Raw genomic sequence first — 10601 nt, forward strand, 5'->3', positions numbered from 1 at the left:
TCTCTAGCAAGTTTAATAGTATAGCCCACTACTAGCCCCAAATCGTCAATAGCTATGTAATAGTCAATTTATACAATAGTTGTTTACTATACTATTAATATATGGTCCCACATGTCATACGCATATTACGTTTTGGAGTCTGTGCTATAGCCCGATGCTTTTTTATCTATTCCTTTATCTCTTTAAAATATTGTTTATAGTTGGCTTATAGCCTGCTAACCTGCTGTAAACTTTCTTTCTCCCCATCGATGAGAGATGAGGGCTATGGCTGTGGTGCAATGTGTAGCATAGATGGCTACTACTCCTCCGGCTAGTGGTAATTGCTTGTTGTAGGAGGGGGAAATGATGATGCTAGATTTGGGGTGGTCGGGCCGTGTGGACCAAAGTCAAGTCACGACGACGCAGCCACCCCGCCATCCATCCATCCATCCATCCATCCTCAAACGCCAAAGCAGCAGCAGCAGCTAGCCTAGGGAGTCGTAGTACAGCCACCCAGTGGCCACTGCCCCGTACGTCCATCTCCAGCCATGTGGTCCCTACGACGCCGACGACGACACAAAATCACGCGACACGTTTCGCCTCCTCGTTGGCCGTCATCACACACCTGCTCTCTGCTGGTACAGCCTCTCTTCCCATGCACTCTGCCATCAGATTTCTCCTCCCGGGCTGTAAAACGTTTAACGTAGGGTGTGTTTTCACGTTAAAATTAGAAGTTTGGTTGAAATTAAAACAATGAGATGAAAAAGTTAAAAGTTTATGTGTGTAGAAAAGTTTAGATGTGATAGAAAAGTTAGAAGTTTGAAGAAAAAGTTTGGAACTAAACTCGGCCGTACTGTAACTCATAATCAAGCTTGTAAGATGAGAGTATATACACGCCGTCAAACAGAGAGTGGTGTCATTTAATTGAAATCAAGTTTGGACTGATACACATGTCTAAATTTAAATTGAGTGGAGGTGCAAATATGTTAAAAATAGATAAACTATAGCTAAATAAATTTATTGACCGGTTCCTAGGCACCCCCTCTCATACCTAGTTCTTCCCTTGCACTTCGTATAGATGTGATAAATTTACTTATCGTTTCTATCGAAAATCAAGATTAAGTTAGTACACGAAAAATAATAAAATCGTTAGTGCATGATTAATTGAATTTCAATTGTTATATACTTAGAAAATAAATTAATTTTACATAGTGCCCCGGATTATTGCCAAAAATCATTTTCTCCGTACTTTCTTTCGCTGCAATGCTTACCACTGCAATTTTACATAGACAGTCTTTTTTAAAAAAATATTTAATTTGTTCATGTAATCGAGAAAATAATCCACGATAATTTTATATAAGTTAGATCGCCTATATAAAATTTTAGATAAGCCACTGCGCTTTGTTATATGGTGCTAATCAACCATCTTTGAGCCAAGAAACCGTTCAGTAAACCAGTTAAAACCAAAAAAGAATAAAGTACTGCGAGCAGTTTTTTTTTCTTTTGCAAAGGTTGTCCGAGTTTCATTGGTTCTCGTCGATTATATCAAAGCAGTAATATACTCCCTGCAATAATCCATCGGCGAGATCTTCCGAAACCCTTCGGAGTTTTCTCACTGCGTTGTTCAGATAGTATGACTTTCTCTTCGGCTACTTGCTTTACTTTTTTTTTTTTTGGCCTTTTAACAGTTTTGACATGTGCTGTTGCAGTGTTGGTAGTACCTGCCTACCTGGAAGAAATGTGCGTTAATTCTACAAGAGGGGGGACCAATCGTTTTTGCCAATATTCTGTTCAATCAACAAACTGACGACACTGACTGTGATTAAAAGAGCTTAACCAGTTAAAGAGCCCAGCAGTAACTAAAATAGCTTGATCAATTACAGCTCATTAACTTTCTAGGAAACACAATACTCCTAAAATTGTTTTCAGATTTATGCATGCAGTGATACAATGAACCTCGACTCCTTGAGATTGCAGGGGGGAAAAAAGGAAATATTATCATCATCTTGAGATAAGTATAATGTGGTAGGAGAATCAATTATCAAAGAAAAGGAGATGGTGTATAGTAATAACCACAAGCTGAGCAGCCTGAGCTTATCTTATCTGATCCTCTCACCCTCTATGTCCAACACCGGCATTCCTGTCACTTTAACACATGCCTCTTCTACTAATCAAACATGACCCACCGGCCACTACAGCTTTGCATTATTGTAGACATTGCCACTGTCTCTCCCTGTGTCTCTTGGGATAAGCCACCAATCACCTTTGCTCTGTGTTTCTGATGCTGTACAGTGCAAATCCACCAAAGATTCACCAGGTTTCTAGTTAGGCAGCGATAAAATTGAGCAAACATTTTTGTCTACCAACTCCCTCGTTTTTGTCTAGTAACAACTTCTACCCTAGAATGCTTAATAATTTTCCTAAGTTCAGATTTAAGGGTTCGTTTGTTTGAGCATTTTTATCTAACATTTTTCTTCTTTTATGATCGCGTTTCTTGAACTGCTAAATTTGTTATAAATAAATAAACTTATTTTTAAATTTATAGTAATTAACACTTTGAACACCTTTTGACGTGCAGTTGTTTAGCTCAGCTAATAAACATAGCCTCAAGCTAGACTACTACCTTCGTCACAAAATATAATAATTTTTAGCTATAAATCGTTATCTAGATTTATAGCTAAAAATGTTTATATTTTGGAACGGGTGGAGTAGTTAGGAGTACAATTTAGCCGCATCAGAATTGGATAGGAAGATATGTTTGCACAAAATTACGCAGTGCTCCCCACAAGGAATCTTTAATGCAGGAGATGATCATACACGAAAAGAAAAGGCTTGTGGTGGCGCCACATCCCCCCTCCGATTTATAAAGCCCAACCAGAGCACTCGCAACACACTCACTCCTGCCCTTGCGAGCTTCGCACTCGCATCGCACGCAGCGATCGAGAGATAGAACAGCGAGATAATGGTAGTTGCTTGCTTGCTTTGGCTTAGCTAAGCTCAAGCTAGCTCCTACTACTCCTACCTGCTTCAGCTTTGCTTCCTGCGCATGAGCTAGATGCTCCCTCGCATCCATCTCCTAGCTTTCCTTCCCTTTCTCTCGCTGCTGCTGCTGCATCCTCCTCTCCTGTGACCTGTCACAGCTTGGCCTAGGACTAGTAGGGAGTAGTGATACTGTGGTTTGCTTGCTCGCTTTGTCTCTCTGAATCCTTGCAGCTTGGCTTGGCCTTGGCCTTGGCTGCTTTGAATAGTACCTGACGGCCTCGTGGCGCGCAAACCTTGTCCCTTTTCCCCGCAAATCCTTGCCGCCTTTTGGTCGCTCTCTGCTCCTCCTCGTCCCTCGCGCCGTCACCACCTGCTCTGTCTCCTCTCCTTCTTGCAGCTCGTCGTCGTCGTCGTTGATCTTTGGCTATATATTACTCCCTCCTGCTGCTGCTGCACGGACGCAGTGAGGAGGAAGAGCTCGTGACTTGTTTTCATCAGGAGTACAGTTGTCAGTCGCTGATCGAGGTCGTCGTCGTCGCCATCCATGGCGTGGAGGAGAGGGTTCGGGGAGGAGGATGGCGCGGCGGCGGCGGGGGAGAGCGGCCTCGAGCTCTGCCTTGGCCTCCCCGCCTACTTCTCCTCCTCCTCCTCCTCCAAGCCATCGGAGGGATCAACCGCTGCTCCTGCTTTTGCTCTCCGATCCAATGGAACCAATGCCTCCAAGCCAAGGTTTGTTCATTTGTTCGACAGAAATGGAGGTGGAAAGAAGCTAATTAATTCAATTTTGATGCTTAATTTATGTGTGAAAATGCATGTAGCAGGGCAGCGGCGGCGGTGCCGGTTGTGGGGTGGCCGCCGGTGCGGTCGTTCCGGCGGAACCTCGCCTCGTCGTCGTCATCGTCGTCCAAGCAGGCGCCGCCGCCGCCGTCGTCGTCGCCGCAGAACGGCGACAAGGCGAGCAAAGACGGCGGCGCGGAGAAGGGCATGTTCGTGAAGATCAACATGGACGGCGTCCCGATCGGGAGGAAGGTCGACCTCACGGCGTACGGCGGCTACGCCCAGCTCTCCGCCGCCGTCGACAAGCTCTTCCGCGGCCTCCTCGCCGGTGAGCTCAGCTTTACCTTGCGCCGCCCGCCGCGTGGTGCGGTTTGCTCTTTGCTGTGACCTCATGCGAACACGATGCTATGCTATTGCTCGTGCAGCTCAGAGCGCTGCCGCTGACGGCGAGGCCGACGCGGCCGCCGCCGGAGAGATGGTCGGCGGCGGCGAGTACACGCTCGTCTACGAGGACGACGAGGGCGACCGGATGCTCGTCGGCGACGTTCCCTGGCAGTAAGTTGGACAAAACTACACATCCGTAGCTAGCTTCCATCCCAAATGAATTTCTCGTCTCATCGATCGATCCACTGCAGGATGTTCATCGCCACCGCGAAGAGGCTGCGCGTGCTCAAGAGCTCCGACCTGCCGCCGCCGTCGGTGAGCCTACCACCCACCAACCACCATGATCAATCAAAATGAATTTACTCCTGATTCGTTCTGAATTTGCAGCTGATGAGGGCGGCAGGGAGCAGGAAGAGGGCAGCAGCTGACAGCTGAACTAATCACTGTCAATTTCAGCTGCTGCTGCCGATGATGATGAATTGATCATGGTGTGGTGCTTGGATTGAGATCCCTCTGCAGTCAAATACACGGTCACCTAGGGATTATCCGGCCTATATGTTAATGATAACGTCACGTGACTTTAACTGCAGAGGATTTTGATCTGTGGTGCTTGGCTTTATGGCCATTTTGATGTCTTTGGGCTGCATAATTATATGTATACTTACGAGAGATCATGACGGTATTAGTGGTCATGATTAGTAGTACGATCGAGTAGCATGGAACAGTGTTGTTAATTACTAGTAGCTGGGTGATTAAGCTAATCTATGGCGCCTTTGGTGGTGTAATTTTGGATGTAGGCAGGCATGTGAAATTAGTTATGTGTTTTGTTAATTAAGCGATCTAGTTAATGCGTTTAAGTTAATTATGGTGCCATGCATGTCTGCAAAAATGTGAGCTCCATCGTCGTGTCGGCGTTTCATCTCGATCAAGTTGTCATCATGGGCTCTAGTATTGCTATCCACCTCGGCAACTCAAAAGTGGGCTCACTTTTAGATTCGGCTAGTTTCAACTCAAAATCGAAGTGGATTTCGGCGTAGCTTCCACACACAATCCCTCGCGTGAAAATTTTGCCAAAAAAAAAACACAACTTAAAGGTAAACATTGGAGCTTTCAAACCAAAAGTTGGAATGATTCTCAAACTTGGGGCTCCGAGACACGCCGCATCCTGCCGCACTCTCCGCGCGCCATCCAACGGTCGTAACACGGCACACGTAGGCACAATTTCGCCTGATTGAATGAAATCATCTCCACATCTACTAACAGTACAGTACAACTTAAGATGTAAAGACAGTTTAGTGGAGGTGTTAACATGGGAATTTCTTCTTGTTCATTCGAGATATATTTTCATATCATGACATAATTCTTGTTGCATTATCATCATTGTTAATCCAGTCTTAACATGTATACCTAGCTTATAGGGTTTACTAACAAAAATACTATAAACAGTACTTGTACATACTCCTCCGTCCAAAAAAAAAAACCAATCTAGAATTAGATGGGATATAACCTAATACAAGGAATCTGGACATGCTAAATAAAAGTTTTATCCAATACTAGATAGAATTTTTTGGACAGCGGGAGTACTGGAGTATGATCGAGAATCATTCTTGACGTTTCAACTTTCAGGGTAAAAACTTTCCTTGTTGTAGCATGTTGTTATTGAAAGTGCACATCTAACTGAAACCTAAGGACCGAGATTAACGTTGGGGATTTAACGGAAGAGTCACCGCTGCTGGTTTTACACGATGATTTCAGAGACAGGGATGCTAGCAAAATGTTTTTAGGGGAACATTCACCTGAACAAATAATGCTGGGATCACATTTTCCTTCCTTTGTTGTTACTTGCTGAGTTTTAGAGCAGAATATTATACTCCGTATTACACAGATTGTAAATTTTATACATTCTCAAACAGTTATAAATGGCTAGATTTGATTGGTTATCCTTACTACTGCAGAATTTAATTCATGGAAGTAGCGCATAATATAATTCATTGCACACACATCTTTACAGCCAATTCGGAATATTTAAAAAAATCCCCAAAAGGGATAATTATAGGTAACAATGAAGGTTTTGCAGTTCCAATTTTATTTCAGGTTACAACTATGCAGGGCGACAGTATATCAAGCCTCATTTTGGTTACAGACTGCTTCCAGTTCCACCATGCCCAAGCAGCACATACAACAAAGCTAGGTTTTTTCAATAATTTTTTTCACTCCAGAGCAAAAATGGACGGCATATACTACTATTTATCTAGCAAATTTTCATCGAGATTGAGAGGCTGCAATAAGGGCAGCCCCTATCCCTGACCCGTCGTTCGCGTGCTTGACGGCTACCGACTTGGAAGCCTCCTCTCCCAGCAACTCACCCAATGTGCTCTCCAAACATTCCCTGAATTTGGTGTAGTGTTCGAACAAACCTCCATCAATGGCGATGACCGAGCGCTGATTGTCGATGCCGCCATTTCTTCCAAGTTTCATGAGGATCCCTGCAACACCAGCAGCAGCCAGCCGAGCTGCCCTCCTTGCCACGATATCGCATATTTCGACAACCATTTTCCTTGTCTCTAAGGATGTATGTGTAATCTGCAGGCATACATACCATGTCACTACAGAGAATACACATGCAGAATATGAGCTTTTTCAGAAGCATGGATACCTCTAGGATTTGATGCAATTTTTCAGCCACTATCTTTAGGTCAGGTGTTTCATCATGGTGCATTGCAGAAATGTGCGGAGTCCTGTTCGCCACATTAATGGATATTTTAGGGTCAGCCTTGAATCTGTTATAGAATTTTCTACACTTTATAAAACAGTCTTATGAGCATTCATATCATATGGGCTGCATTTGAAAGCAACCTACTCAATCCTGAATTGCATAAGAGCGCTAATTGTGAAAACAAAAGGAAATGACATACCGCAGATGGAAACGAGTTTTGAGCTTGGAGTTATCTATAGAACCGAAAATTCCAGACTGCAAGGACAGTTTAAGCAGCACTCTTCTTACGATGTCACCTAAATACATTCCTGATGTTAACTTCTCATATATCTGAAAAAGAAAACAAAACTATATGGTTGAGCCAAGACCCAAGATCCAACAGTACAGGCATGCAGGGTAGGTGGTCTTTTGCTGAAGAAACTTGCCTGCTCTCCAGGGTTTAAGCTTTCCTTGTCTAATGCTTCATCGTATTCAGTAACTGGAAGATGCGATGAATAGAAATTACCCCATTCCATATTGATGACCTGAAATACGATAAACGCACTTAAAAAAAACTTAGAAATTGAATAAAGATACAACAAAAAAGTTGAGTAAAATAAACTTATGTGAGTTAATTTATTGCTTAAATTTCAATGGAAGGTGGGAGTATGGCCTTTGTCCCTTACCATATCCCCTGAATTGGGCAACTCCCCTTCCCATTTTGGTATAGCATTTGCCTTCTCAACATATGCAGCATTTGTGCCAGTACCAAATATCACACCTGCGACAACATCTTCATCGTAGTATCTTGCTCCAGCCAATGTTCCAACAGCATCATTAATCTATTTCATCAAAAAAGTTCTCTCAGACTAAAAATGTTTACCTGACATTGTAGATATATTATGTTTATGAAAGGTAAAAGCCAGTCAATACTCACCAATGCAGCTACATGCATGTCGAGACCTTGTTTCACCATAGCCGTTTGTAGTTCAGCCACCACATCTTCACCTACCTGATTTCAGAGAAATGTTTTATCTGATAGAAGATTCACTCATATCAGCTTAAAAATGGATATTTTGTTTGCATGAAACTGATCTACTAGTAAGAGCTAGTAAGTATTAATGACAAGGCTTGTGACTAGAACAACGTTCATATCGCAAGATGTTCATATAAATAATGGGTTTTGCAGAGCTGTAGTTACTAATTAGGACTATTTTTTACATCACCACAAAAAATGTATGCGATGCATGTTGAGTTTATGAAGGACGCCTTACTGCATCATCAATGGAAAACGCCTTTGTCCACTTGACAAGGGTACCCGATGCCACAGATCGTTGCCTCACAGGAAAAGAGAAGGTGAATCCTAGCTCTTTCTTCTTGCCGTTTGGCATGTCAGTACCCTCCTCCTCTTCAGCAACAAACTTGCCTAATTCCCCAGCAATGAAACCAAACAATTCCTGCAGACATATAGTAAAACAACGAATATCGTCAAATAAAAAAATGCACAACAGTGGAACAACATCAAAATGGAGCAAAACTCGGTCAAATGATGATGATTCAGCATACAAAAACCCACCGAGGAGGTCCCTGACATCAGGTGTGGTGGGATGCTGACTTCCCTGGATTCAGAGTTGACGACATGCTTCTTGCTGCCACCAAGATGCACCTTGAGCACCCGGAAGTTTGTTCCTCCTAGGTCCAATCCATAGAACAATCCTTCCTCTCTCCTGAATTCGTGGCACAAAACTGATCAGTGTAAACCCATCATTTTCAGAGATGTATCTACTGTCACTCTTGTTTCTGACGCTATGAACACAAATCAGAAATTCAGAATTCAGAGGAGGCGATGCATATGCAGGTATACTGACTGACCCAGTGGGGAGCTTGTCGACGTAGGAGAGCAGCATCTTGACCCTGCTCCCACCCTCCTTCTCCAGGCCGGCGCCCATCTCGCCGGCCATCGCCGCCGCCACATCCCACAGCAGCGACGCCGGCGTCGCGCACCTCTCCCGCAGCTCCGCCACCACCTTCTCCGCCTCCACCTCCACCTCCACCGCCGCCATGATCCCGGTCCCCGACAGGCGAATCGAAAAGCTAAAGAAAAGCTTCAGAGCAAGAAAGGCGAGACCTTTGGAGTTCGGTTCAGACAAAAAAAAACAAACAAAAAAAAAACTTGAGATACCCAACCACGATCAAAAGACGCTCCGGAAATGCGCGCGGAATCGCATTCACGGGGCTCGATCGATCGATCTATAGAAAAATAATCTGGGATTGGAGGGAGGCACGTGAAAGTTTTGTGTTTTTGTCTAAAGCACTCAACTTTTTTTCATCCGTAGTTTAGTTGATCCCTTTCAGTGGCGGTTTTGATCCATCTACCGATCGACACGGCGGCAGCGGAAAGGGATAAGCGTCGTGCTCTTCTTGTTCTGTTCCTTAGCTTTTCGGTAACTGCACACTGCGTAGCAACAGGGGGAGGAAACATTGTCCATGGTCGGATCGGATGGATATCTATCCAAGAACAGAAGAGAATCCAGCAACCAAATTGGATCGTGGATTGGATTGGATTGGATGGATTTACTCGCGTCACATTGGCATGGAGGTGAATGGAGAAGTTGGCCGGAGTCGGGGTCGCCGGTCGCCGCCGCCGTCGCCTTCGCCGTGCGTTGGGCTTTTCGCGGTGCGGGCCTTAGATGGGCCGTCGACGAGGGGGGCTCACGGCCCACGTTGATGGCTGGGCCGATCCAGCGGCGGCGCTGGCACCTAGGTCGCCGCGCCGCCGGCCACCGCGGATTTTACCTGCAGTTTCCCTTTCTCGTAGACCGTGTGGCGGCGAGCGAGAAAACCGTGCAAACTTTTTATTACCGCGATCAATTCACCTCTCCATCTCGTATAGGAATTGAATTGAAATTTTGCTGTTTTGGTTAAAAATCGAGGGGCGTTGTGTCGTAGGTTCAAATTTCCATGATGCCTCTGATTCCATCCGCCCTTCTTTGTTTCTCGTTTCAAAAAAACCCATTGATTCCCCCACATCATACTTGCATCGCAACGTGACAACAAAGAATTTTTTTAAAAAAATATTCGTGTGACAGTCCACACCATGCGTGCCGTGCCCCCCAAAAATCCAGCCAGCAAATGTGCACCTGCCGGTTGCCGCCGTACACATTTATTTACAGCTTCTGCGTCTCACGAAATATCACAAGTTTTCACTTGGATATTTTCAAAAAAACCTGGCCGGTCAATGGCAGCTGTTAAATTTCGTGCCAATCCGTTTCGTTTCATCACGGTCTGCTGTTAAAATTCATATTTGTGGTTTCGATGCGATCGCGGCCTGAGTCAAAGCCTGTGAAAACGGATGAGGCTTTCACTTCTGTACGAGGCTGTGTTGAGTTCCCTTCGAATTTTTAACTTTTTCATCACATTAAATGTTTGGACACATGCATGAAACATTAAAATGTGAACGAAAAAACCAATTACACAGTTTATATGTAAATTGCAACACAAATCTTTTTAGCCTAATTATGCCATGATTTAATAATGTGATGCTACAGTAAACATTTACTAATGACAGATTAATTAGACTTAATAGATTCGTCTCGCAGTTTACAGGTGGAATCTGTAATTTATTTTGTTATTATATTTAATACTTCAAATGTGTGTCCGTATGCATTAAAATTTATTTGCCAAAACAACTAAACACGGCCTCTCCTTTTACTAGTACACCTCAGAGTCAGCAGGGGCCAGCTCAGCAAAGATCACACTGGGGCGAGTTGACCCTGCAAAAAAA

General features: G+C 44.2%; 2 protein-coding genes across 5 annotated transcripts; one reads left to right on the top strand and one right to left on the bottom strand.

Annotated features, from left to right (window-relative positions):
• The first annotated feature begins 2856 nt into the window (after positions 1 to 2856).
• On the top strand, positions 2857 to 4957 carry LOC127775629 (auxin-responsive protein IAA2). 2 transcript variants are annotated; one of them, XM_052301900.1, is made up of 5 exons: positions 2857 to 3690; positions 3780 to 4066; positions 4164 to 4293; positions 4374 to 4437; positions 4510 to 4957. In XM_052301900.1, exons 1-5 carry the CDS (start codon positions 3506 to 3508, stop codon positions 4555 to 4557), a joined length of 714 nt encoding a protein of 237 aa, XP_052157860.1. In that variant the 5' UTR covers positions 2857 to 3505; the 3' UTR covers positions 4558 to 4957. The 2 variants fall into 2 exon arrangements, with proteins under 2 accessions (XP_052157860.1, XP_052157869.1); XM_052301909.1 differs by having other exon boundaries at positions 3783 to 4066.
• A 906-nt stretch (positions 4958 to 5863) lies between these two features.
• LOC127775599 (hexokinase-8) lies at positions 5864 to 9396 on the bottom strand. Of its 3 annotated transcripts, XM_052301861.1 has the most exons (10): positions 9005 to 9396; positions 8690 to 8911; positions 8394 to 8544; positions 8092 to 8274; positions 7755 to 7829; positions 7504 to 7659; positions 7264 to 7362; positions 7038 to 7168; positions 6779 to 6902; positions 5864 to 6705 (listed from the first exon to the last, which is right to left on the bottom strand). In XM_052301861.1, the coding sequence occupies exons 2-10, from the start codon at positions 8878 to 8880 to the stop codon at positions 6385 to 6387; spliced, it is 1431 nt and encodes a 476-aa protein (XP_052157821.1). In that variant the 5' UTR covers positions 8881 to 8911; positions 9005 to 9396; the 3' UTR covers positions 5864 to 6384. The 3 variants fall into 3 exon arrangements, with proteins under 3 accessions (XP_052157821.1, XP_052157836.1, XP_052157830.1); XM_052301876.1 differs by lacking the exon at positions 9005 to 9396 and having other exon boundaries at positions 8690 to 9002; XM_052301870.1 differs by having other exon boundaries at positions 5917 to 6705; positions 6779 to 6860; positions 8690 to 9392.
• Between the last annotated feature and the right edge of the window lie 1205 nt (positions 9397 to 10601).

This window comes from Oryza glaberrima, chromosome 1, assembly GCF_000147395.1.
Source record: "Oryza glaberrima chromosome 1, OglaRS2, whole genome shotgun sequence".
NCBI classification, from domain to species: domain Eukaryota; kingdom Viridiplantae; phylum Streptophyta; class Magnoliopsida; order Poales; family Poaceae; genus Oryza; species Oryza glaberrima.

Bases quoted from the DNA above. Each gene is read 5' to 3' on its own strand.
- LOC127775629 (XM_052301900.1), top strand. From the start codon at position 3,506: ATGGCGTGGAGGAGAGGGTTCGGGGAGGAGGATGGCGCGGCGGCGGCG. The intron at 4,067-4,163 runs GTGAGCTCAGCT...TTGCTCGTGCAG, and splicing joins CTTCCGCGGCCTCCTCGCCG to CTCAGAGCGCTGCCGCTGAC. The intron at 4,294-4,373 runs GTAAGTTGGACA...GATCCACTGCAG, and splicing joins GTCGGCGACGTTCCCTGGCA to GATGTTCATCGCCACCGCGA.
- LOC127775599 (XM_052301861.1), bottom strand. From the start codon at position 8,880: ATGGCGGCGGTGGAGGTGGAGGTGGAGGCGGAGAAGGTGGTGGCGGAG. The intron at 7,660-7,754 runs GTGAGTATTGAC...TTGATGAAATAG, and splicing joins ACATGCATGTAGCTGCATTG to ATTAATGATGCTGTTGGAAC. The intron at 7,363-7,503 runs GTAAGGGACAAA...ATCGTATTTCAG, and splicing joins TGCCCAATTCAGGGGATATG to GTCATCAATATGGAATGGGG.